The sequence below is a fragment of the Pinus tabuliformis genome, chromosome 3_1, assembly GCF_031772625.1.
Source record: "Pinus tabuliformis cultivar Carrire ecotype Pingquan chromosome 3_1, CPIR1, whole genome shotgun sequence".
NCBI lineage: Eukaryota > Viridiplantae > Streptophyta > Pinopsida > Pinales > Pinaceae > Pinus > Pinus tabuliformis.
In genome coordinates, this window is record NC_142301.1 from 745,371,579 (window position 1) to 745,396,266 (window position 24,688).

The 24,688-nt window shown below is 39.3% G+C and overlaps 1 protein-coding gene across 1 annotated transcript in view; it reads left to right on the top strand.

Annotated features, from left to right (window-relative positions):
- LOC149189511 (WD-40 repeat family protein / notchless protein) overlaps positions 1-24,688 on the top strand; it is a 253,629-nt gene that overhangs the window by 157,896 nt on the left and 71,045 nt on the right. The window contains exons 9-11 of the mRNA XM_089411822.1: positions 21,459-21,596; positions 22,450-22,592; positions 22,807-22,861. Of these exons, the coding sequence (XP_089267948.1) occupies positions 21,459-21,596; positions 22,450-22,592; positions 22,807-22,861 (336 nt within the window). The remainder of the gene's footprint in view (positions 1-21,458; positions 21,597-22,449; positions 22,593-22,806; positions 22,862-24,688) is intronic.

Sequence of the window (24,688 nt, forward strand, 5' to 3'; positions counted from 1 at the left end):
TCACTAGGGAGATAGTCGAAGTTCTCCGAAATGAGGGTGGAATTCTACTTGGAACTCTTGTGCTAAGCAACACTCCAACTCCTATGCTAAACAACTCCAAGAGAGGGCGATTTTTGAATTCGGATAGACAAAAAATAGAGAGAATTGCTCGTTTGTTGCCTTAAGTACTCCAATCCCCTTAGCCTCCCTTGCTGGCCCCCACAATCCACTGCAATTTTGATTTTTCCTCTCCCCTAGTGTGCATTGCTTCCTTTGCATCAAAATCTACATGGGGCCTACTCTACCCACTTTTCCTAAATTATCAATGTCGCCAAAAATCCCCTCTAATGCCTCTAATGCCAAAATTGTAAAAGCTATACTATTCTTAGCAAAATTATATAGTAGTGGATATCACATAAGCGATTTTCCTAAGTTAGACTTAGGAAAATTAATAAACTGGCTAATTTATTCTAATCAAGACCTTTTCCTTAGAAACCTTTTCTGCTTATTGCAGAAAATGTGTTCCTTAGCCTCATAGACATCATTTGAGATTAGAACACCTGTCCAAGCTACACAAATTCACAGTCCTTCTTAGCGAGGAAGGTGTTCTGCATAACACCCAACTTGTCTTTGAAGAAGATGACTCTCGTCTTCCCCAAAGCCTTCGTCAGTATATTTGCTACTTGCTCATCTGTGGGTATATACTATAGCTGAACAATCCTGTGCTGCACACAATCCCTGATGAAGTGGTATACGATACCTATATGCTTGGATCTGTTGTCAAACAATGAGTTCTCTGACAACCTGATGCAACTCTGATCATCGCAGTGTATGGCCTTCGTTCCAACCCTTTGACCAAACAAGGCTACGAGTAGCTTTCGAAGCCACATAACCTCGTACGCAGCCATGCTCGTTGCTATGTACACTGCCTCTATAGAACTCACTACCATGGATTTGTGCTTCCTATTGTACCACGAAACAACTCCTAATCCCATGCTGAAGAAACAACTTGAAGTGCTTTTCCGATCCACCGTGTTACCTGCTCAGTCTGCATCAGTATATCCAACCAACTTGATATTCTCTTCTCAAGCATACTTGATCCCATACTCGATAGTGCTGAGCAAATATCTTAGCACATGTTTAGCTGCCGTCCAATGCACACTCTTCGACTTTCCCATGAACTAAGTGAATTTACTGCAAAGGATATATCTGGTTTGGTGTTGACTAAATACATGAGAAAGTGATAATTTTAGATAACAATGGTATGTTCTCTGCTTAGAGCAATTTTACTTCAATTTCTTTATTAGCCCAATATCAATATCCAATTTAGCAATCACATCATCATGATAGTAAAATGCAGATAAAACATAAACAATAACAATAGAAGACAAGCCAAGACAAGAGGACACAAGATATGGCACCAGCCATGGACAAACCCCAATGTGGGGAAACCCTTGATCAAATCTCCTTATAATTCTTCAGAAGTTTAGCAGAGAGAGTACATTATACAATATTCACTTGCCCAATTAATGTGAAAATTTGATCAGTCAAATAGCAGAAACAGAAAGCCCTAACCAGAAAGTCAACGCTGGTCAATAGGGAAAATTTTGACCTCTAAAACAACTAGGTCAAACTCGGTCAACCCAGCCTCCAAAAACAAGTTAAATCATCCCAAAAACAATCTAAAAAATTCCAGTCAAATCTGGTCAACCAAAGTCAACGCTACAACAAACCTTAGCACTATCAATGCTAGTCAAACAACCTCGGATTTCCTGCCTAGAACCGTGGCCTGCCCAAACAAAAATACCCCACATAAAACTGCCGTCAAAGATGGTCAACGCTGGTCAAAACAAACTTCTGTGATTTTCAGTCAACTCTGGTCAAGACAGGGACAACAAAAGAACAATCCCTTCTTCGCACGTGTGGAGAGAGATAAGCCTCAGAAATCCGTACCCAATCAAGAAGAGATAGATGTGTGAGTGACTAAAGTATCCAAATGAAGAGGAGGCACAATGTATTTATATGCAAACGTTGAGGATGAATAGACGTGACTGTTCGGCTTCTGAGCATACATGAGTTTGCTGGCAGACCTTGACAACTTGTCAATAATCAAAATAAATTCATAATTCCATTTGTACATGTCAGAATGGGATGATCTTTAGATCAATCCTACACCTCTCGGAGAGAGGAATCCAATTAAAATATCAACTGCCTCATATCAGTTGTCCAAGGTGAAGTTTGGCCCTAGTTGCCAAAATTAATACTCCCTCTTAACTAGGGAGAACTTCACCTGCCAAACTGTCTGACAATCTGTACCATCACTATCTCTGTTCTGCTATGCTGAACCATGAAGAAAGAAGAAATGATTGAGAATGTATCATACCAATCTCCACTGACCCGAAGTCAGTCTCCAATAATAGAGAGTGTGTCATACCACTCTTAACCGACCCGAAGTCAGTTTCCATTGATCCCAGATCCATATCAACATCCTAGCATAGGGAGTATGGTAGTACACGATGTGTCCATCGATAGTACTATGGTCCCTATTCTTATTTCCATACTCATTGGCCAGATGAGAGGTACTTCCCATGAGTCCCGGACTGCATGGGTAGGATGTACCGACAGGAGAATGTGAACCACTCATCCTGCTCATATGCCAGAGGAGAAGGTGAATCACTCATCATATGCATATGCCACCATGGGGTATCACAGGGGAAGGTGAACCACTCACCCTGTACATTGCGCACCATTAGGGGAAGGTGAACCACTCACCCTATGGTCGCTCATCGCTCCAAGAAGTACCCCAAGCCCCCCGAAGCTCCCAGAGTTCAACATCCATCTCATACGGGACCCTCATAAGAGGGTCTCTCCACGACTCCAAGTCGTTCACGGAAGGTTAAGAATTTGACCTTCCCCAGGGGCTTCGTAAGAATATCAGCGACTTGATCATCAGTCCCAATGTGTTGGAGCCTTATTGCTCCTCGTTGTACCATATCTCGGATAAAGTGGTACCTGATATCAATATGCTTGGAGCGGTCATGAAACACGAGATTCTCAGAAAGACGAATCCCACTCTGTTTGTCGCAAAAGATCATGGTGGTATCCAACACATGTCCAAACAACTCACTGAAGAGCCTCCTCAACCAAACAATGTCACAGGAGGCCAAACTAGCAGCAATGTATTCAGCCTCAGCGATGCTCAAAGCAATCGACTTCTGCTTCCTGCTCATCCATGATATCGAAGCAGAACCTAGAGAGAAGCAACATCCAAATGTGCTTTTACGATCCACCACACTGCCAACCCAGTCTGCATCAGAGTAACCATGGAGCCTCACATTCCCGACAGTATATCTTAGTCCATAAGTGATTGTGCCTCGAAGATATCTCAAGAGATTCTTGGTAGCAATCCAATGTATGTGATGAGGCTCGAACATAAACTGACTCAATGTATTCACTGCAAAACGTATGTCTGGACAGGAGTTCACCAAGAACATTAGGGCCCCCACGAGTTGACGATACTCATAAGGATTTCCCAAATCGGGCCCAGTAGCACTCCCACATAACTTCTTGAAGTCAAGTTCCATCGGAGTAGTCACGGACTTGCAGTCCACCATCCCAAATCTTTCAAGTATCTTCACAATATATTTTCCCTTAGAAAGGAAAATCTCACTTGGTTTTTGGCAGACCTCCAACCCTAGGAAGTAATGCATCAATCCTAGGTCCTTCATCTTGAATTCAGAAGCCAGCTCCCTCTTAAATTGATGAATAAGAGAGGGTCTGCACCTGTCAGAAAGAGATCGTCCACATAAAGTACCAAGATGAGAGGTCTATCATTCTCAACCTTAAAATAAAGGTTCGGATTAGTTTCACTTCTCATAAATCCCAGCTTCATTAGATAGCTATCAATCCTCTCATACCAAGCCCGAGGTGCTTGTGTCAACCCATAGAGGGATTTCTTCAATCTGCATACATGTGTCTGACGATCTTGAACTTCGAACCCCTAAGGTTGTTCTACATAGATTTCCTCCTTAAGTGAACCATGCAAGAAGGCAGTCTTGACATCCATCTGGTGTAGATTCCATCCTTGTGAGGCAGCAAGGGTAATGATTGAACGGATGGTGTTGTAGCGGGCAACTGGTGCAAATATCTCATCATAATCTACAACTTTCTTTTGAGAGAAGCCTCAAGCAACAAATATTGAACTTTTCAGCACTTCCATAAACTCCATGCTTGATCTTGTAGAGCCGTTTCGAGGTGACAACGGATTTGTCCTTGGGTCTAGGGACCACATCCCATACACTATTCTTCATAATCGACTCATACTCTTCATTCATTGCATCCTTCCAAACTTGGTGCTTTGCAACTTCTTCGAATGTGCAAGGCTCAGATTGAACAATGGTGCTCATTGCAGTTAAGTACCCTTGGTACCTATTCAGCTTCTTGCTTTCACGAAATGTCCCCCTAGGTGCAATATGTCTCTCGACACCTTCGAGAGTCTCTCTAAGCCATGAGGGTCTCCTTTTCGAGGGGGAGGGCTCATGAGGGGGTGGATCAATAGGATCCATTGGTCCTTCAATATCGAGCATCGACTCATCCTGCGGTTCTCCCTGCTTTCCTGAATCTGCTTCTTTGTCCTTCCTTGGAATGGGAAGGTTAGTAATCTTCCCAAGGATAACATCTTCATCGAAGGTGACACCATGACTTATCTCCACTTCTATTTGACCAGGCACATAGATTCTATATGCCTTAGAAGTTTCACTGTAGCCCACACATGTTCCTTTCTTCCCAGAAGCATCCAATTTGCTTCTCTTTTCTTTCGGCACATGAAAATATACGGGACTACCAAAAATTCTAAAGTGAGAAATATCAGGTTTCTTATCGGTGAAAACTTCTTCGGGAGTTTTGGAGTCCAACGCTTGATGAGTACATCTGTTTTGAACATACACAGCGGTGTTTGCAGCTTTAGCCCATACAAACTTCGAAAGGCTTTGATCATGAAGCATGGCACGAGTGGCTTCTGTGATAGAACGGTTCTTCCTTTCAGCAACACCATTTTGCTCAGGAGTATATGTGGTAGTAGTCTCCCTCTTAATGCCAACTTCTCTACAATAATTTTTGAACTCATTTGATTCAATTCGGTTCCATTATTGGTCCTCAATATTTTGATCTTCTTCCTGGTTTTATTTTTGACCAAAGCTTTGAAAGAACAGAACCATGAGAATAATTCATCCTTCTTCTTCAAGAAATATACCCAAGTCTAGCAAGAGAATTCATCCATAAAGATAGCATAATATAAATATCCTTCTAATGAGTTCACGGGCATCGCACCGGATAGATCAGAATGAATCAATTGCAATATGTCAGTAGTCTTGCTATCACTCGAGGGGAATGGTTCCCTTGTATGCTTTCCTTCGGCACACCCCTAACAAACACCTTCATGCTCTACTTTAAATTTGGGCATTCTTGTCACCATCTTCCTCACATCGGGTAGAGCCTTATAATGTAGATGAGCAAACCTTCAGTGCCATAATTCGAATTGAAGTGATGTGTCGCAAGGCATAGCTCCCATTGCGTTTCCTCCAACTTGATATAGGCTATCAACCTTGAAGCCAAGTGTAAATGCATTGTTGAAATTTTTATTTCACACACGTACCTTTCCATCGATGACTGCCACCTTGAATCCTTTGTCATCCATCGTCGAGATAGATACAAGGTTCTTCTTTAGATCAGGTACATATAGTACTTCTTGTACATATAGTACCTTGATTCAATTGAAGAGTAACATTCCCAACTCCCTTCACGGGATAGGTGGCATTGTCTCCAAGGATAATTTCCAAATTTGTATACTTTTCAATCAGATTTGAAAGAGCTTCCTTGTACCCAGTGAAGTGCCTTGAGGCACCACTATCAATCAATCAATTTTCCAAAGTCTCTGGAGGAGATGCAGTGAAGAGGGCAGATATATATATATATTTTTTTGGCTCGATATCAACAACATTAGATTCATCATACCTGTTTTTCTTGATCTCTTGGGAGGGTGACCATTTCCTTGATGAGGGGCGGGAGCATTCATTTTTCCTTGGTTGTTGAATTTTCCATTCCGTTGATTGTTGTTTCCCCTAAAATTGTTGCTGTTGTGGTTGTCATCATCATGAGGTGTATCTCTTCTATTAGGACACTCCCTAGCATAGTGACCAAACTTGTTGCAAATGAAGCATCTTCCCTTCCTTCCATTTTTGGAACTTGACCTTCCTTGACATTGCTTCTTTGAACCTAGATTGTTCTTCTTTTTAGCATGAGTGGAGAATGCAGTAGGATCATTCCTATTTGAAGGCATCTCTAGTTCCTTCATCCTTGTTTCTTCTTGAGAACATCTAGTCAACAATTCTTTGAAACCTGGAATCTTGTCATTGTTAAGAATAGTAGTGTTGAACACATGCCATTCACAAGAGAGTCCTCCAAGGGCAATGAGAGTAAGCTTCCTATCAACAATAACTTCTCCAATCGAAAGAAGATCATTTTTGATCTCAGTAATCCTCATGAAGTAGGATTGAATATCTTCATTTCTTCCCTTCTTTATATCCTTCAGCGTGTTCTTGAGGAAAAGAATTTGGTTTGCATTGCTAACTTTGATTATACCAACCGACCTGTCATATATCTCCTTTGATGTGTTCAAATCGGAGATGTAAGCAACTAAATGCTTATGAATAGAATCCCTGATGATCGTCTTGGCTTTGACTTCACCCTTCTTGTACTTTGTCTTAGCAGCAGCCGGTGCATTTGAAGGAGGTTCTAAAATCTTTCCCTGCACATAATCCATAACATCTTCCTCTTCTAATGTCAAATCAAGAGACATCTTCCATGCATGATAATGAGACTTATCATGAAGCTTATCATCAGACTTGAAGTAGGATGTGGAGGCCATTGAATCTTGTCCTTGATCAGTGATTGCTCCTCTTCGTGATTGCTCTTCTCACTCTTGCCTGGGCTTTGTCTTCACCTCAACTCCGATACCATGTTAATTTTAGATGACAATGGTATGTTCTATTCTTAGAGCAATTTTACTTCAATTTCTTTATTAGCCCAATATCAATATCGAGTTTAGCAATCACATCATCATGATAGTAAAATGCAGGTAGAACATAAACAATAACAATAGAAGACAAGCCAAGACAAGAGGACACAAGATATGGCACCAACTAGGGACAAACCCCAATGTGGGGAAACCCTTGATCAATTCTTCAAAAGTTCAACAGAGAGAGAGAGAGTACAATATGCAATATTCACTTGCCCAATTACAGTGAAAATCTGATCAGTAAAACAACAGAAACATAAAGACCTAACCAGAAAGTCAATGCTGGTCAGTAGGGTAGATTTTGACCCCTAAAACAGCTCGGTCAAACTCGGCCTCCAACAACAAGTCAAATCAGCCCAAAAATAGTTTGAAAAAGTCCTGTCAAATCTGGTCAACAAAAGTCAACGTTGCAGCAAACCCTAGCACAATCAACACTGGTCAAACACAGTTCAAACAACCTTGGATTTCGTGCCCAGAACTGCAGCCTGCCCAAATAGAAATACCCCACACGAAACCACAGTCAAAGATGGTCAATGCTAGTCAAAACAACCTGCTGCAATTTTCAGTCAACTCTAGTCAACATAGGGACAACAATTGAACAATCCCTTCTTCGCATGTGTGGAGAGAGAGAAGCCTTAGAAATCCGTCTCCAATCAAGAAGAGAGAGATGTGTGAGTGAGTGAAGTGTCCAAATGAGGAGGATGCACTTTGTATTTTTATGCAAACGTTGAGGATGAATAGACATGACTGTTGGGCTTTTGAGCCTACATGAGTTTGCTGGCTGACCTTGACAATTTGTCCATAATCAAAATAAATTCATAATTCCATTTGAACATGTCAGAATGGGATGATCTTTAGATCAATCCTACACCTCTTAGAGAGAGGAATCCCATAAAAATATCATCTGCCTCATATGAGCTGTCCAAGGTGAAGTTTGGCCCTAGTTGCCAAAATTAACAGAGAGCCTATCAACCAATGTTGCATGAAACAGGGACGAAACGGGGATGTTTTTTGGAAGCGGCGATGCAGAAGCGTCATTTTCCAAAAATCTAGGAAGCGAAGCATCTGCTATGTATATATATATATATATTTTATATCTTTTTTGCATTTATATTCAAAACTTGCGTTTGCTATATTTATATTTTTTTTGTTATATATATACATATATTTTATATTTTTTTTGCATTTTTTTTATAATTTTTTTTCGGAAGCTTAATGCTTTGTACGGCCATAGCGCTATCCCAAACGCGTTTCGGAAAAACCGAAATGTGTTTTGGGTACATGCTTCCTGAAATTTTCAGGGAGCGTGTTTATCAACCTGAAATGCGTTTCGAATAGCGCTTCCCCCACGCATCCCTATGGATCGTGGATCGGGGTTTTGATCTGGGGGGGACATTTCCTGCAACACTGCTATCAACTATCTATACAAGGTGGGGCCCACATCCTTCTTGTTGAAAAATCTAGGGAAAAATATCAGATAGGCTTATTTACATGATTTCTCTTTAAACTTTGATACTTTCTTATAGTATTAGATTAGGGCATCAATATTATTAATTTGTTCTATTCATCATCAAGGCAAGTGCCAATAAGAAGATCACAATGCAAACAAGAAGACACCAAAAATAGGCTCCAAGCCAGGGCAAAACCCCACAAGGGAAAAGCCAAAAACTCTTCTTATAGAATCAATTCAATGAAGACTTCCTAGACCTTGACCCAAGACCAACCACCAAGAGATAAGCCAACCAAACCCTCCAACGAAATTTATGCAAAACGGATATGGGGAAACCCTAGTTTCCTCCAGCATAGTCGCACGTGTGAGCTGATAGAAACAAAGATTCTCTTCCTTTTTCTCCTTTGCTGCCCTCCTAGAAATGTCGCTCCTTCCTCGCTTGGGTCAGAACTACCTTTCTCGCTTGGATCATAAATCTTTTTCTCGCTTGGATCAGAAATGTTGCCTCTGAGTGTGTCATTCAAATGAGGACAAGCTCTCCTTTATATATGCTTCTTGAGCGTGGATTAGGCCTCTTCTACGACGACTTACTTTTTGGTGGGCTTCTAGACTCGTCATTTTACAATAATACTTTTCTTTCTTTAATTCTTGAGCCACACAAGGGCTATTACATCATGGGTGCTTGACCTAGGACAAACAACCAATGGGAAAGAAACCCATTTTTAATAAATAATTTTCTTTTTACAAATAATTTCATTTTCTTTTTCTTTTGACAAATACAATAATGATTACATCAATTCATGACTCATATACAATTATGAAGAGTGACACTAGTTACATTTCAACACTTCTCTCTGGATGCGTCTATCTTCCTCCAATTAGTGATTATGGGAGTAGACATGGCTCTGCAATCCTCCATCCTGAATCTCCTAAGGATCTCAATGCAGTATCTCCCTTGACCAAGGAAAATCTTGCCATTTGTCTGCCATACCTCCATGCTAGAAAATAGTGCACGGGCCTCAAATCCTTCATTTGAACTCAACTGCAAGATCCCTCTTGCATTCCTCTATGAGCCCCAGTGAACCTTTAAGAAACACGTCGCCCATGTACAAGACAAGAATGAGTACCTCATCCCCAACCACCATGTAGTAGAGGTTTTCATCTGCCTCACTCTTCACAAAGCCCATGCCCTACAAGTATTTGTCGATGCGCTCATACCACTCCCTGGGAGCCTGCTTGAGCTCGTACAAATCTCTCTTCAACCTGCACACATGGGTCTCTCTACTGTGCGCTACAAAGCCCTCCGGCCGTTCAATGTGTTGAGAAATCTATAGGGCTGTAGTTAGGATGATTCCTCTTAAACTTGGTAACTGCGTGTGATGTCTTTTTACTTTTTCTTACTTATTCACTTCTTCTCTTATTATTATGTTTGTTCTTATGATCAAACAACTACCAAAACAATAAGAACAATAGTACACAAGAAGCTTCTCCCTTGTTTTTCTTCCTGGGACACTGGGATGCATAATGTCCCAGTTCCCCATAATGGAAGCACTTCAACTTGGAGATGTCCTTCTTCTTCCTCTTCCCTTGCTGTCCTGCAGATGCTAGAGCCGCATCCTCCTCCTCTTTCTTGATTCAACTTCCCTTGTGACTACTCCCCACCTTGGTCATCCTCCTGATCTCTTCTTGGCGAAGAGTTGCCCACATATCCTCCCGACCTGGAAGAGTAGCCCTGCCCAAAATACTTTGGACAAATGTCTCCCACTCCTCGGAGACTACATTCAGGGAAATCGTGACCATAAATTCTGGATTCGGTGTAGACCCCACGGAAGTAAGATGGTCACAAATCTCCTGCAATCTGAGGAGGAATGGATCTATCTGCTTTCCCTTCTGCATTTGATACGACAACAACTGATTCTCCAACAGGATCTTCTCTGCACGGAAGAGTCTTGATATAAGGTCTTCAAAGTATCCCACATCTCCTTTGCTATGTTCTTTTCAGCAATATGTGGTACGACATGATCTTTGACCCCGTCAAGGATCATGCACTTTGCCCTCGCCATTGCATCCTCATACTTCTCATTTTTAGATAGGTCGACCGGGATAGCCACGGTTCTCAAGGCAAAGTCGTTGATGCGGTGTCGATCCAGGACTGACAGGATCTTGGCCTTCCAGATGACAAAGTTGGAAGCCCCGTCCAGCCTGTCCTGATCCCTCAGTTCGTTCATTGCCATTTCAACTCCTCTTCTGGACTCCCTCTGAGGTTCGAATCCCCTCTTGGAAATCTCCCTCTAAGTCCTGATTTCCCTGCTGGAAATCTTCCTGCCAAATGTCGAACCACTCCTCTCCAATCCTCCTTGCAACTGCAACTCGGATCTGGATTTCTTGGCTAGAAATCCGTCAAGGTAGCGACTCCCTCTACCTTGGTTCTGTCCCCTTAGGTACTGTTCTGCACCAATAGAAACAACACCCCACCAGCTTCTCAATCACAATCTGCCCACAACTCCCCAAGCCCCGATAACTGAAGAAACTGAGCCTTTCAGGCTCTGCGCAATCTCGACAACGACAAAATTTGCTCCTCCTGGCCACAGTGTCGATCCTTTTTGGCTGAGAAAGATGACCGGGCACTGCGTAGGTTTGATCTGTCCCTCTCTGCCTCTGCGCTGACCCTCCTTCTGGCTCGAAATGATGATGCAGGCCCTCTGCGTCACTGCGTCACTTCTTCTTTGTTGCTTCTGCTCTGGAACAACGCCGTCTCTTGGGACAACTGCTACTGCTGCATATTCTTCAGATTACTTCTGGTGCCTTCAGTTCTCCTGATCTGCAATGCTCTGATACCATGTTGAAATTTCTAAGTCTGACTCGTTAGAAATCCCAACTACATTATCTAATTTATTTCTCCTGCTTGTTTATTCCATTAACAAGTTATTTATAAATATAAACACTGAAATAAACACAAATGCAACCTTAACTCATATACAGATCAACAACTGAAATAACTGAGACAAACACACAAGGGACACCATTATTTTTGGACAATCGTTCTTGGAAAAAACCAATGCGGGAAAACCGATGCAATAGATATGAGGATTTTATTATTATGCAGTTTCTGAATACATCTAGGGTGCCAGAAATGGCTCACCCAACAGAGAATGCCCTTGGCAATAGTACCTCTCCTCGGAGACAGATATTCTGGCTGATTAATCATTGGATTAATGATCCCACAACAACAATGGCAGCTCCTTAGCTGGACATCGAAAGCTGCTCCAAGCTTCTCTGTTGCTTTGCGTCACTCTGTAGAGACTGCGTCACCCTTCCTGGCTCACCAACACTTAGTCTGCCCCATGAAAATTCTCCCGATGCTGCCTCTTGGCCCCGTGTCAACTTTCCTAGCCTCCGTGCAACTACTGAAGCCTCTGCGTCAGCCCTCAGACCCTCTGCGTCACCCACGCTGGCCTCTTCACCCTCTGCGTAGCTCCCAACTGCCTCTACGTAGCTCCCAACTGCCTTTGCGTCAACCTACTCCAGGCTATGCGCTGTTTCTCTGGTACTATCTCTTTCTCTCTGCTATGTATTCTCGGCCTCGTGCCGTACTACTCCTCGCTGCAATAGATCACTTGTTCGATTCTCTCAGTAAACCCCGCTCCAGAAAATTGAACTTACTGATCAGTTTGGTGTATCTCCAACTGACCCTCAAGCCTCCTCTTATACTTTTCCTATTGAGTCTTCAACGTTCGAGATTAAGTCCCTAATCAGCGACTAAGATTAGATTTGGCTTGATCCATGTCATTTAGAACATTCTCACTTAGTTTTATATTAATACCCATTAATATTTTAATTTTCCTAAGTTTAGACTTAGGAACCCCATTAAAAATATTAATTATTTTAATATCTCTCTAACCGGGTGGAGTTTCCCCAAACCATTTTTGGGTCTTGGAGATCTTATGTGCCTTAACCTCTCCACCAATTTTCATGGCTAAAGCACATCCAATGCTAGCACAAATCAACACATATAAATTAAAGAGGAGCCTCATTTGTAGCTCATCATCACTTGGATTTCGATTTTCTATTGAGAAAGAACTTGTAGTGGAGTATGGAATTTGGATGTTTCTTGATGAATTATGATGTTTGGATAAATTCGTTTGTTATCGTGGAGCTTATTTTTGGCAATATTATGGATGTATATACTCTTCTTTATCTTGTCAGTGTCATACAATTCTATGTTTCTATTTTGATGAATGTCTAATGCATGAAAATTTGTCCTTATGGTGAATAAATGTGCCCTGATTAATGCCTATTGCTTGGACCATTGAAAACTATTGGAATATGTGTTACTCATTAGATGAAGAATGAATGAATGTTCCTAAAGGATTGATTAATATGCATCCTTGAAACTCCAAAAAATTGTCATTGAAGTATAAAATTCTAGAAGTTGTGTTGTTGCTGCTGCGTCCAGGGTAGCGAAATTTCTTCTAGGTCTCCTTGAAGAGTGAATTGCCATCTTATGGTTTATCTTGACTCCATTTTCTCCCAAAAGGAAAACATCGGTGTAGAAATCCTTGGTGATCATATCAACTCAATGAAACATCATTATTTTCGCCTTCTTTTCTCCCTCCTCATTCTTCATCCTTCAAGAATAAGTAGCCCCTCTAGGGCTTGGTGCGAAATCCCTTAGGAGTGAGATCTTTCAAAACTAATTTGACAATCTCATGCGCTGGTGTTTCTTCTAGGTCTCCTCCAGTTTTGGGGTCATTCTCACGGTTGAATTTCAAGATATTTGCTGCCCTAGCCTTCATACCAAGTGGGAACACTTGAAGCTACCTTGACTTGGGCATTTCTTGAAGGTTTATGCTTAACTACTTGTTGAAGTACATCATACAAAGCCTTTTCTTTTAACTACCCTAACCTTGGATGAACTTATAGCTTGGCATACAAAGCAACCCTAGGTCTCGTGTAGCTATCAAAAGGGGTTTTTCATGGAAAGCCTTTCTAGGTTCTCCCAAAGCTTGCACCTTTATTGAGCCTTTCCATTGAATGGTTCGCCTTCCCTCACTTCAAAATTATCCCAGGGATATCTATCACAAGTGAGGGATACTCAGACTCCTCTTGTCGGTGAAAATCCGAGAAGGGGACATAGGCTATGGTGCTAGTGGGCCTTTGTCCCAAATTGTTGTTGTGCCCTCTAGCTTTAGCCTATTTACTAGACTTGCTAGTTTGTGCAACAACAAGGCCTAACAAGCTCTTTGCCTCCAATGTTTTTCCTCATTAGGCCCAATACCTATGAGTAGATGTATTTTGTGATGCACTTGGCATGCTCTAGATTTTTTTTTACCCACTCCACTTTGCCTATGTCCTCAAGCATGAGGTCTGTGCAATGTGCAACACATGGAGTCCAAAATATGGTCTTATATTTGGACTCTAGCATCTTTCCAGCAAGAACATAGTTTGAGGCATTATCTATGATGACTTGCACAACATTCTCCTCCCCCATTGCCTGAATAATTTCATCCAAAAACTCAATAGAAGGTCCGCATCCCTCACCTTATCAGATGCATCAACTGATCTCAAAAACATGGTTCCTCGAGGGCATGAAACAAGGAAATTTCATCTTTTATAATCTAGATAATAACTAAATTTTTGATAACTAAAAAAAATAATGTTTGATAACTAAAAATAATATTAGTTATAGTTTAATAATATAGTTATCAAACATTAAACAATATTAAACTTAAATATAGTTTGATAATAATAACATTAGTTATGTTATATAGTTTAATAATATAACTATATAATAACATGAAACTTAAATATATAAATAAAATATCGTTACCTTTAATAAAAATTTAATTAAACTTAAAGTATAACCTATTAAAATATTAATACATTACCCCTTGTATTAACTAAAAAGGCTTAACTAAAGGCTTTCTATAATAAAACTACCTTAACTAAATTTAAATTACAAAGCAATAAAATTTTAATTAAATTTATTATATATTTTACTATAATATTAATTTATTACTTTTAACATATATCAAACCGTATGTATAAAGTAAATTATACACTATATCAATGCTATTAAGTAATAAACTTTTATTTGCTAACAATCCTCTCTTTGTGCAACACTATCGACTATCCTCTCTGTGCATAGCTCCATCAATGATTTCTCAACGCACACGATGGTCAGCATACAATATACGCTCGATCCCTGTGTGTTTTCATTATATGACTATATCAACTAGAAAGCCTTTATCCGCATCTTTGATGACTCAAACTAAATTCGGGGGATGAATTCAGTTTGGAATTTAAATGACATTTTAAAGTTCAAACCCTAAACTAAAATCCGACAGATCATGTAACAAAAAATAAAACAAAAGCATAGAGGATCTAACAGATTTTAGCGTGGATCTGTTTCTAGAAATCCGGATATGGATGTCGATTTTTCTCACATTCGTATTTGGATTTCTGGAAACAAGTCCAAAAGCTTTTAAATTGCCTGAGATGTTTCAAAAATCAGATTGGGCATTTCTAGAAAAACTAAAACGGATTGGTAACGTTTCAGTGCCATTTTAGTGTCGTTTTGTACCCATTTCCTTTTCCGAAACGCTGAACGACATTTCTAGAGGTTGGGAGGGATGCTTCAGATAACTTAGGAAATTAATGATAGTGCGGTTCTTTCCACCGATCCATCCATCTGACATGATGGAACAACTTGTTTTGACCCATGACTCTCTATACTCAGCGAAATACTCATCAATGGAACAAATATCTTTTTGCAAAAGAGCTCCTCTCAAGTCATGCACACTAGGGCCTTTGTAGCCCTTTCCTACAACTATAACAAAGTCCCACATAGCTTGGTAATAAGGTGAGTGGGCAACATTAAATAGGATATCTGCATTATACCACCATCTAGCAATGTATTGAAAAGAAGATTCTTTGCATTGCTTTTTCCAATGGTCATCCAAAGTGGGTTGTGTTGATTTGGGGTAGCATCGGATGTGCTCTAGCCTTGAAAATTGGTGGAGAGGTTAAAGTACATGAGATCTCCAAGACCCAGAAATGGTTTGGGCAGAATTTAACCAGTTTGGGAGATATTAAAATAATTAATATTTTAATGGAGTCCCTAAGTCTAAGCTAAGGGAAAATAAAATATTAATGTTTATTAATATAAAATTGAGTTAGAATGATCCAAAAGTCATGGATCAAGCCAGATCCTAAGTCACCTGACACGGGGATTCGGGACATGTAGGATTCGAGATTCGTGGTGTCGGATTCGGACACGCTGACCCCCCGGAATAGGACACCTTAGGACACGTTATATATATATATATATATATATATATATATATATTTAAAAAATATACATATATATTAAAAATTAGATATTATCATATTTCTTACACAAATTTTAATTAATGATACAAATTTATTGATTTCAAACATAGATCTTCATCTATAGCTATTAAGCATGCATAGTACATACAAAATTCAAATAAATGTCAGTGGTACTGGTCACATAAATGATAAATCTATTAAAAATTTAAATCATGATTCATAATTCATAATTGAAAGACAACTTACAACTACAAGATAGTAAGATAAACACACTGACAGCTGTAGTTTTCTCATTAAGTCATCAAATCAAATGTGTTACGTAGGTAGTGTTGGTGCAATGCCAATGGCAAATAGAAATAGAAAATATAAAACAACTACAGGTATACAAGCCTCAAGGCATCAATCAGCATCAGAATCAGCATCACTGTCCCCATCATCATGGTCCCCACTACTCTCCTCTGCATCCTCCTACTCCCCTGTATCCATAGTCGCCTCTGCATCTGCTGGTATGGAGGTTGACCCCTCTAAGTCATCAAATCTAACAGGCTCTAGCACTGGATCATTGAGATCCATGTTGGCCAATGCCAACTCAACAGTGGTGTCCAGACCCATATCATCAGGAACAGTGTTACTTGGGAGCGGGAGCGAAAACGGGGGCGGGAGCGACATATTCAGAAGCTCTTGGTTTGGTGCTCTTGATTAAATACGAGTTCCATACCCTAATACATGTCAAAATTCAATGGAAACATTGCAATCCCCCAATCCTAAATTCCTGAAAAATTGATAAGTCTGTTGGATTTTGAATGAAATCTAAAATTCTACTTTCTCCATATGAAATCCAATGAGGCTAGAACCACTCTCAAACATCCTGAGTCATTTCATGATAATGTTAAAAATTTAAGTAAAATGATGAAAATGAAGATTAAGGAGAATGTCACTTTTACTTTAAGAATTTAACATTACCATGAATAGCATATCAATACTAGGGCCTAGACTTGATCATGAAGCTGCCAAAATGCTCTACTCCTTGCTGCAACAGCACAAATCACTTGCCAACAGCACAAATCACTTGCCAAATGAAAATATTAATGAGCAAACACGCCCTTTTCATTCCTGCACTAAGCTTAGCGAGTCCTGGAAATAGGACATGTGTCCCAAAATCGCGACACGCTTTTGAAAATCGTGACACGACCTCGGATTCGACGTGTCGGAAACGGACACGACGTGTCATATGATCTGGACACGAATCCGGATCGAATCGTGTTGGATTCGCTGGATTCGAGATTCGTAGGGGGTTTAGGACGAATCCGGTGGCTTAGGCCAGATCTAATATTAGCCGTTGGTTAGGGACTTAATCTTGACTGTTGAATTATCAATGAGAAAAGTATAAGAGGAGGCTTGAGAGTCACTTGGAAAACACACCGAGTTGATCAAGAATTCAATTTTCTACGGCAGCGCTTGCTGAGGAAATTGAAGGAGTGATCAGAGTTGCAGCTGAGGGGTAGTGAATGCAGTAGCAGAGAGGTAGAGATAGTACCGGGAGCATCAGCGCAGAAACCAAGAGAGAGTTGACGCAGAGCCAGCTAGAGGCCACGCAAAAGCAGCCAGAGGCCACGCAGAGGCAGCCAGGTGCTGCGCAGAGCCTAAGGAGGGCCAGCGTGGGAGACATAGAGGCTCTAGAGGCTGACGTAGAGCCCAGAGAGGCTGATGCTGGGCTAGAGAGGCTGATGCAGACCCTAGAGGTTGACATTGGGAGATTTCGTGGGGTAGATTGGGGCTGATATCTGTCTCCGACTGAGAGGTACTATTGCCGAGGGCATTCTCTGTTGGGTGAGCCATTTCTGGCACCCAAATTGTATTCTGAAACTGCTTAATAATAAAACCCTCAGATAGCTACACCAGTTTTCCCACGTTGGGTTTTTCCGGGGACATTAGTCCAAAAATAACAGTGTCACTTGTGTGCTTGTTTTTCCTTCAGTTGATGATTTGTATGTGTTGAGACTATACTTGTATTTATTTTCAGTATTTACATGGTAAATAACTTGTTAATTAACAGAACAAGTAGGAAGAAATAGATCAGAAAGTACAGGAAGGATTTCTAACAGTTAGATTTAGAAATTCGAATAGGTTGACATTGAGTTAGACTTGGTTGGGAGGAAGTGGGTCCAAAAATAACAGTGTCACTTGTGTGCTTGTTTTTCCTTCAGTTGATGATCTGTATGTGTTGAGACTGTACTTGTATTTATTTTCAGTATTTACATGGTAAATAACCTGTTAATTAACACAACAAGTAGGAAGAAATAAATCAAAAAGTACAAGAAGGATTTCTAACAGTTAGACTTAGAAATTTCAACAGGTTGATGTTGAGTTAGACTTGGTTGGGAGGAAGTGGGATTAGTAGAGGCAGTGGTGGCAAAAGTTGTGAAATAACTCTGGATATTCTTCCTCTTTTTTCCTTTAGATTGTTGGCCTTGATGATAAGATCCAAGAGTAGGAGGAACATGGTGAAATGGGTCATTGGTGGAAGGGATAGAAGAGGAGTCTTGAATCTCAAAATCAACATACCCACCATCTTTCATGGCTTGTAAAATTTCCTTCTTCCTTGCAATTTCTTCTTGGATAGCCTTTTCTCTAGCCTTATTCTCCTCAAACTTGGCAAGGTATTCTACCCTAACAATACCTATCACTTCCTTTTGTGCATCACATGGCTTTACTTGGCCTATAATCCCAGCCAAGTGTTGTTTCAACCTGAGAATAGCCCCACCCCCCCAACAGGTTTATTGCAAAATTTGCATATCATTTTTCTATTAATCACATCACAATGAGCCCATGCAATGTCCTTGGCTTTTAGAGGCATGATGGCTAGAAATATTTGAAATTTGCAAGTGAAAGAAGTCTGCAAATTAAAAAAAAATGCAGCTAAGTGTTGAAGAAAGTGTAATTAGGTTCGGTCTTCATAAATGTAGTTTCGATCTTTGTACTTGTAAAATAAAAAATTATTATTTTATGTAAATTGTAAAAATGAGTTTCTTGCTCATTACATAGGTCAAGCACATGTTTGAGTGCTTCTAGGAAGGTCAAAGAGAATGTAATTATTGAAGACCCATGTGGGCATGTTACACTATGTAAACATATGTGTTAGAGTCAAAGAAATATGTTTAGGGTGATCCTCCAAAGCAAAGACAAGTCTCCTCTTCAAAGTCGGCTCAAATATGAATTTTTGGTACACTTAAGGACAGGTTGGCCTCACTAGCTCAAGTTGGCCCAAATAGGAAGGAAAATCTCCTATATATAGGGAAATTCGACCTCACAAAAGCATCGTCTACTCATCTGTGAAATCAGCGAAGAAGGAAGGACGAAAAAGAGGTGCGAGAAAGGAGCATTGAGGTGATTCTAGGGCAACGAAGAAGAGAGAAAAAAAGAAACCGGGTTTGGGAGGACTGTTTTAGAGCCTAATTCTGTCACACATGCGAAGAAAGGAGGGCAGTTCTGCAGTCACATCAGATCCACAAGGGCAGCAACATAATAGAGCTCGATTGGGCTAAGAAGAGACTCCAAATAGCCCTCCATCTCAAGCAAAGGAGATCCCACATCTAGCAAATGAAGGGAGCAAGTAAAAAGGTCTATCTCAAGCCCTAGATCAGCCACACATGCGAAGAAATCAGATCTGCACTAGGGTTAAGAGGATCAACCTCTGAACTCAGAGATACACCAAAAGAAGAGGCTCATTATCTAGTCCAAGTATCAAGAAGAAGAAAGATTGCCAAGTGAAGGAAAGGAAGGCACCAAAGAAGAGGTCTCTAAGGAGACCTAGGGTTTCTGCAGTTGTTGGAAAAGGAATGAAGGAAAGTGCCATCAGTTGCCAGAAGAAGTGCCAAGAAAGAGATCAAGGTGCAATATAGGAGGCATTGATTGAAGGACAAAAAGGAAGTTTCAAAAGAGAGACTGTGTCTTGTGCTTGGAGGATCTACTGGTCAAGGGTCTAGGGTTTGGTATTTGTCAATTGAAGCTTCAATAAGAGAAATTTGCGGAAGGGTTTTCCTCTCTAAGAGAGAAAGGTTTTGCCCTGGCTAAGAGCCAACTTCTTGTGTTCATGTCTCTTTTGTTTTGGTAACTTTTTGATGAAGTAAGAGAACACACACTAATAATAATAAGAGAAGATTGTGTCAATAAGAAAAGTAAAAGTACCTCACATATAGTTATCATCGTCAAGAAGAATCTCATCCTATTCTAGATGCCCTAGATTCTTCAACACTAAGTCAAATGGAAAACCTAAGATAAATTTGGGAAAAAAATGGGGCATATTTAGCCTACAAAATTTAAGACTTGAAAACTAACTATTGAACTTGAAATTTGATAGCATAGAGCATATAAAAAAAATAAATACATGGACAACAATGAAATATGGATTTTTCAAGTGAAAATCCTTACTTGGAAATGCAAACTTGCTCCCTTACCCTCCTTTTGAAGATGCCAACTCCACTATCAGCTCCAAACTAGCTCCAAAATAACTCCAAGTCCAACTCCAAGCCTTCAAGATGACTACTCCAGCAAAAACTCAACACTCTCCAAGCTCCCAATGAAGCTCACAAAAACTCCAAATGAGATGTTTGAGGCAAATGAGAGGGGAGACCTCCTTTTATTGGCTTGGAGGGGCTGTTTTTGGAGGGAAGCAACCCTTAGATTCCCTCAAAACCACCTCACAAGCCCCAAAAAACTCAATTGGTGGGTTCGTGGCCGGCCTGGCAGTGAACTGGCTGGCTTATGCCTGGTTTGACCAAAAAACTGGCGAGGAGGGCAGTCTAACCAGGTTTTTCTACTGGTCCGGTGGAGTTAGCTAATGAACGGGCCGGTTTGACTTGTTTCCGGTTTGAACCGGCCGGTTTTGAATACTATGGATCTATCCTTATGTCAAGATCTGCTATGGAGGCCTGATCATCAAGATGTGCTATATTAAGGTTTGGTCTATCACTATGGTCAAAGTCTATTGTCAAGATCTGATCTATCCTTATGTGCTACATTGTTGTTCACTTCACCCACACAATTATTTAGTTCTGCCATACGTTTCAAGAAAACCACTTTATTCCCTCCTGATATGGACATGTCGATTTGTCCCACGTAAACTCTCTTATGACCTGCTTTATGGTTATGTTTAAATTGTCTTTAAAATTATCAATTGTGAATGATGGTTATGATTTATCAAATTATCAGTTATGGTACATGGATGGCTTATAGTAATATGCACTAGAAATCTTTATTTTGTTTATAACTTGTAGTTTTATTTTTGTGATTCCTAAATGGTTTTGATTCTTAACTATATTCTGTTATTTATTATGAAAATATTTTTATACCTTTTTGTACTTGCCATTTCCCTGCTGTATCCGGATCATGGCTTTTCAAAAATCTAGTGGACCCATTTCTGAATCCATGTCCTGGTCATTTTGCTTAATATCAAGGGTCACTCTGGGGGTTTTCTTAGAATTGCACATATGCCTTGGATTAGATAGTTTCTTATGCATATCTGTGCGGTCCTTGGAATCTCAATTACATATATGATGCAAACATTTTGCTAAATCATTGATTGGATAACCTATTCATTTTATGTGTCTTTGCTGTGTTCAGGCTGCATTGGAAAAATATAATGCTGCCAAAAGGGATGCTCCAGAGAGACTAGTTTCTGGGTCTGATGATTTTACAATGTTTCTTTGGGAGCCTGCATCTAGTAAACAACCAAAGGCACGAATGACAGGGCATCAGCAGGTATGGATTTCATTTCTGTCTTGTTGTCCGAAGCAATCGTCAACACAAACAAGCAATTTGATAAGGGGCATAAAAATAATCTATGAAAGTATTACATGCCAGTCATATTGGCATTAGGTGTTATTTATGGTCATAATGGCATCAGATGTTAGTCAGGGCCATATAACATTATATGCTAATTATATTAGCAATTAATGTTAGTATGTTATTACCTGTTATCAATATAGTAATCTTTTGTTGTTGATCCTTCGAGGAAGTTCATTGACAACTGCACTTCAGTTATGTAGAGGCTTTCCATGAATATAAAGTTTATACTTGTCCTCACCTATATGAGCATTTTGTGAATCTTACCATTTTACTACTTTCTTTCATATTTCCCTTGTAAGTCAAGTGTTCATTCACTGTCACAACTCAGAAGTCCATTCTCAAACTAATTATCTTGCTTGGACATGTAACTGAAGAAAAATGCCTGTATCTCTAGATAGGGTCAGAATCTGATTTTTCCTCACCTATATGAGCATTTTGTGAATCTTATCATTTTACTACTTTCTTTCATATTTCCCTTGTAAGTCAAGTGTTCATTCACTGTCACAACTCAGAAGTCCATTCTCAAACTAATTATCTTGCTTGGACATGTAACTGAAGAAAAATGCCTGTATCTCTAGATAGGGTCAGAATCTGATTTTTCCTTCTTCTCATATTCCATGATTAAGTTTGTAGGCGAGTTTTCTTGGATTTCTATTTTGCAGAATAGTATGCAAGTCAATAAATGGAGTTTTTCAAAATTCAAACATGTATTGTAGCGTGTTTCAAGTGCTTATAAATGCAATGTGTGCTTCTTCTGTCTTTGTAGCTTGTCAACCATGTTTACTTCTCACCTGATGGGCAATGGGTGGCAAGTGCCTCATTTGATAAGTCTGTAAAGTTATGGAATGGCATTACAGGGAAGTTTGTTACAACATTCCGTGGGCATGTCGGCCCAGTGTATCAAATTAGGTCTGGTGAAGATATTTTTTTCCTTATAATATGGAGTGCCTTTTTATTTCCCTTTGCTCTTCCATCATGTGGACAGTTCACATGTTCATCTCAGTTTATAATCTATTATGGAGCATTCTGTATCCTTGGTTTGACTTTCCTGAACTTCTATTTAAATTAGATTGTCTTCTCAATTCACACCTTAATTATAGTTTACTGTCTTCTCAATGCACAGTTGGTCTGCGGATAGTAGACTGTTGCTAAGTGGAAGCAAGGATTCAACACTTAAGGCAAGTAACATCAGTATTTTAATTTTGTATTGTTAATAACTTAAAATTTTTACTTTCAGTGTTTATTGTTCTTAATCAGGCATCTCTGATTTCAATCCTATGGGTTGTTCAAAGTCCCATTTGATTTGACCAGTTTTGCTGGATACCGTGGGTGCATGAATTTTACAGAGGCAGTATATTGCACATAAAAATTATGCATGTTTTCTGAAATTTTAATGCAAAATGTTTGCTTGGAAATAGATAGTTATTTATCATATTAAGATTTTAGAGGCTAAAGAAAATTAACAAGAACTTTTTGCATTGATCTACCCAGTATGCTTTCACCATCTCTCTGAAGTCTTGATCTTAGCCTGATATAAAGAAACTATTATAATGCCTTGCAGTAAGCTATAGGAATCTTTGAATTTCATTATCCATCTCAAGTGATAAAATTTCACTTCTTAGCACAACAGATACCAAGATGACTCCTTAAGCTTAATGAAAGCGGTAAGCCTACAATTTACTTCTTTTTGGTAAAGTAAACCCTAATTACTAGAGAATGACCATAAATGTTAATTACACTAACATTGAGACTATGTAGGGAGGTTTGATGTCTTTGTAAAGGTTAAGTTATGGTTTGTGACCAAATATTAGCATTAAATATTCATATTATACTTGCATGTAATCTTTCTGGAAGCCAGGACATTATTATGCATATGCATGTAACCATGACACGTAGATGCATTAATGTACAATGCATAAGCTGCAAGACGTTTTTTTGACTTCTTGTGTGTTACTTCAAACGAGTGCTAGTGTCACTTAGTATTTATAGTGAGTAACTTAGCCAGATTGAATTAGATTTTTGAAATGTAATCTTGACAAGTTGCTTGAAATAACATTTCTCTCTGAAACAGTTAAAGAGAAGTTCCAATCTTCAAGAGAAAATTTCCTCACTTATATGTCATCTTTTTGTCTGAAGATAGAACTTGGTGCTATTTTTTGACCTTTGTTTTATTTATTTATTTATTTTTATATTTTATTTTTATTCTAATGGCTGAAATATATATTACTTTTCTTTGCTTTCTGATCACCAGCTTCTACATGTGGTGAACATTACATAAAAGATTCAAATTTTTCGGAGTACTGTGTTAAAGGTTATTTACAATCAAATTTTCAAGCCCATTATCAGGAGAAATCAACTCGAAAAGTATGCTCATAAATCATTTTCCATAAATATGTTTTTGCATTAAAACATAATGTATTTTGCAGATTTTGTCAGCTTCCAATCTTTTAGCATCATACAGCCAATGCAACAACTAGAAAACAAAATACATAGGCCTTGGTTAGTTAATGAGTAAACTAGTGTAGAGTAAGTTATTATGCAAGCAGTCCTACTCAAGCACTGGGGTACAAGGAAAATTTTGAGGATCCAAACTTATCTTATTAGCGTAGAAACATTGGTGAATGATTTAAATTGTCAAAATGCCAACTATGAAATGTTTGATGATATTTTTGTAAAATATTCAATTTTCTAAAGATTTTATATAGTTTATAGAAATTTTGGCGATTTTTAAGTATAATAATTCTATCCTATAGAATTTGGGTGAATTGCTTTTGAGAAAAATATGGCAATTGTTAAATTATTTTTGGAAGAAAGGGGAAAAATTAGCCAAATGGAAAAATTAGACCCTAATTTTCTTTGCTAAGGTATAAGACATTAAATTATATTCAAAACTAGAAATAAAAATATTATTAATGTGCATTAGTGACCAAAATAGGTCAATCGCACTTGAGGGTACTGTTATTGTCACCTATCACACACCCCTACCAGTTAGCGAGAAAAACCCT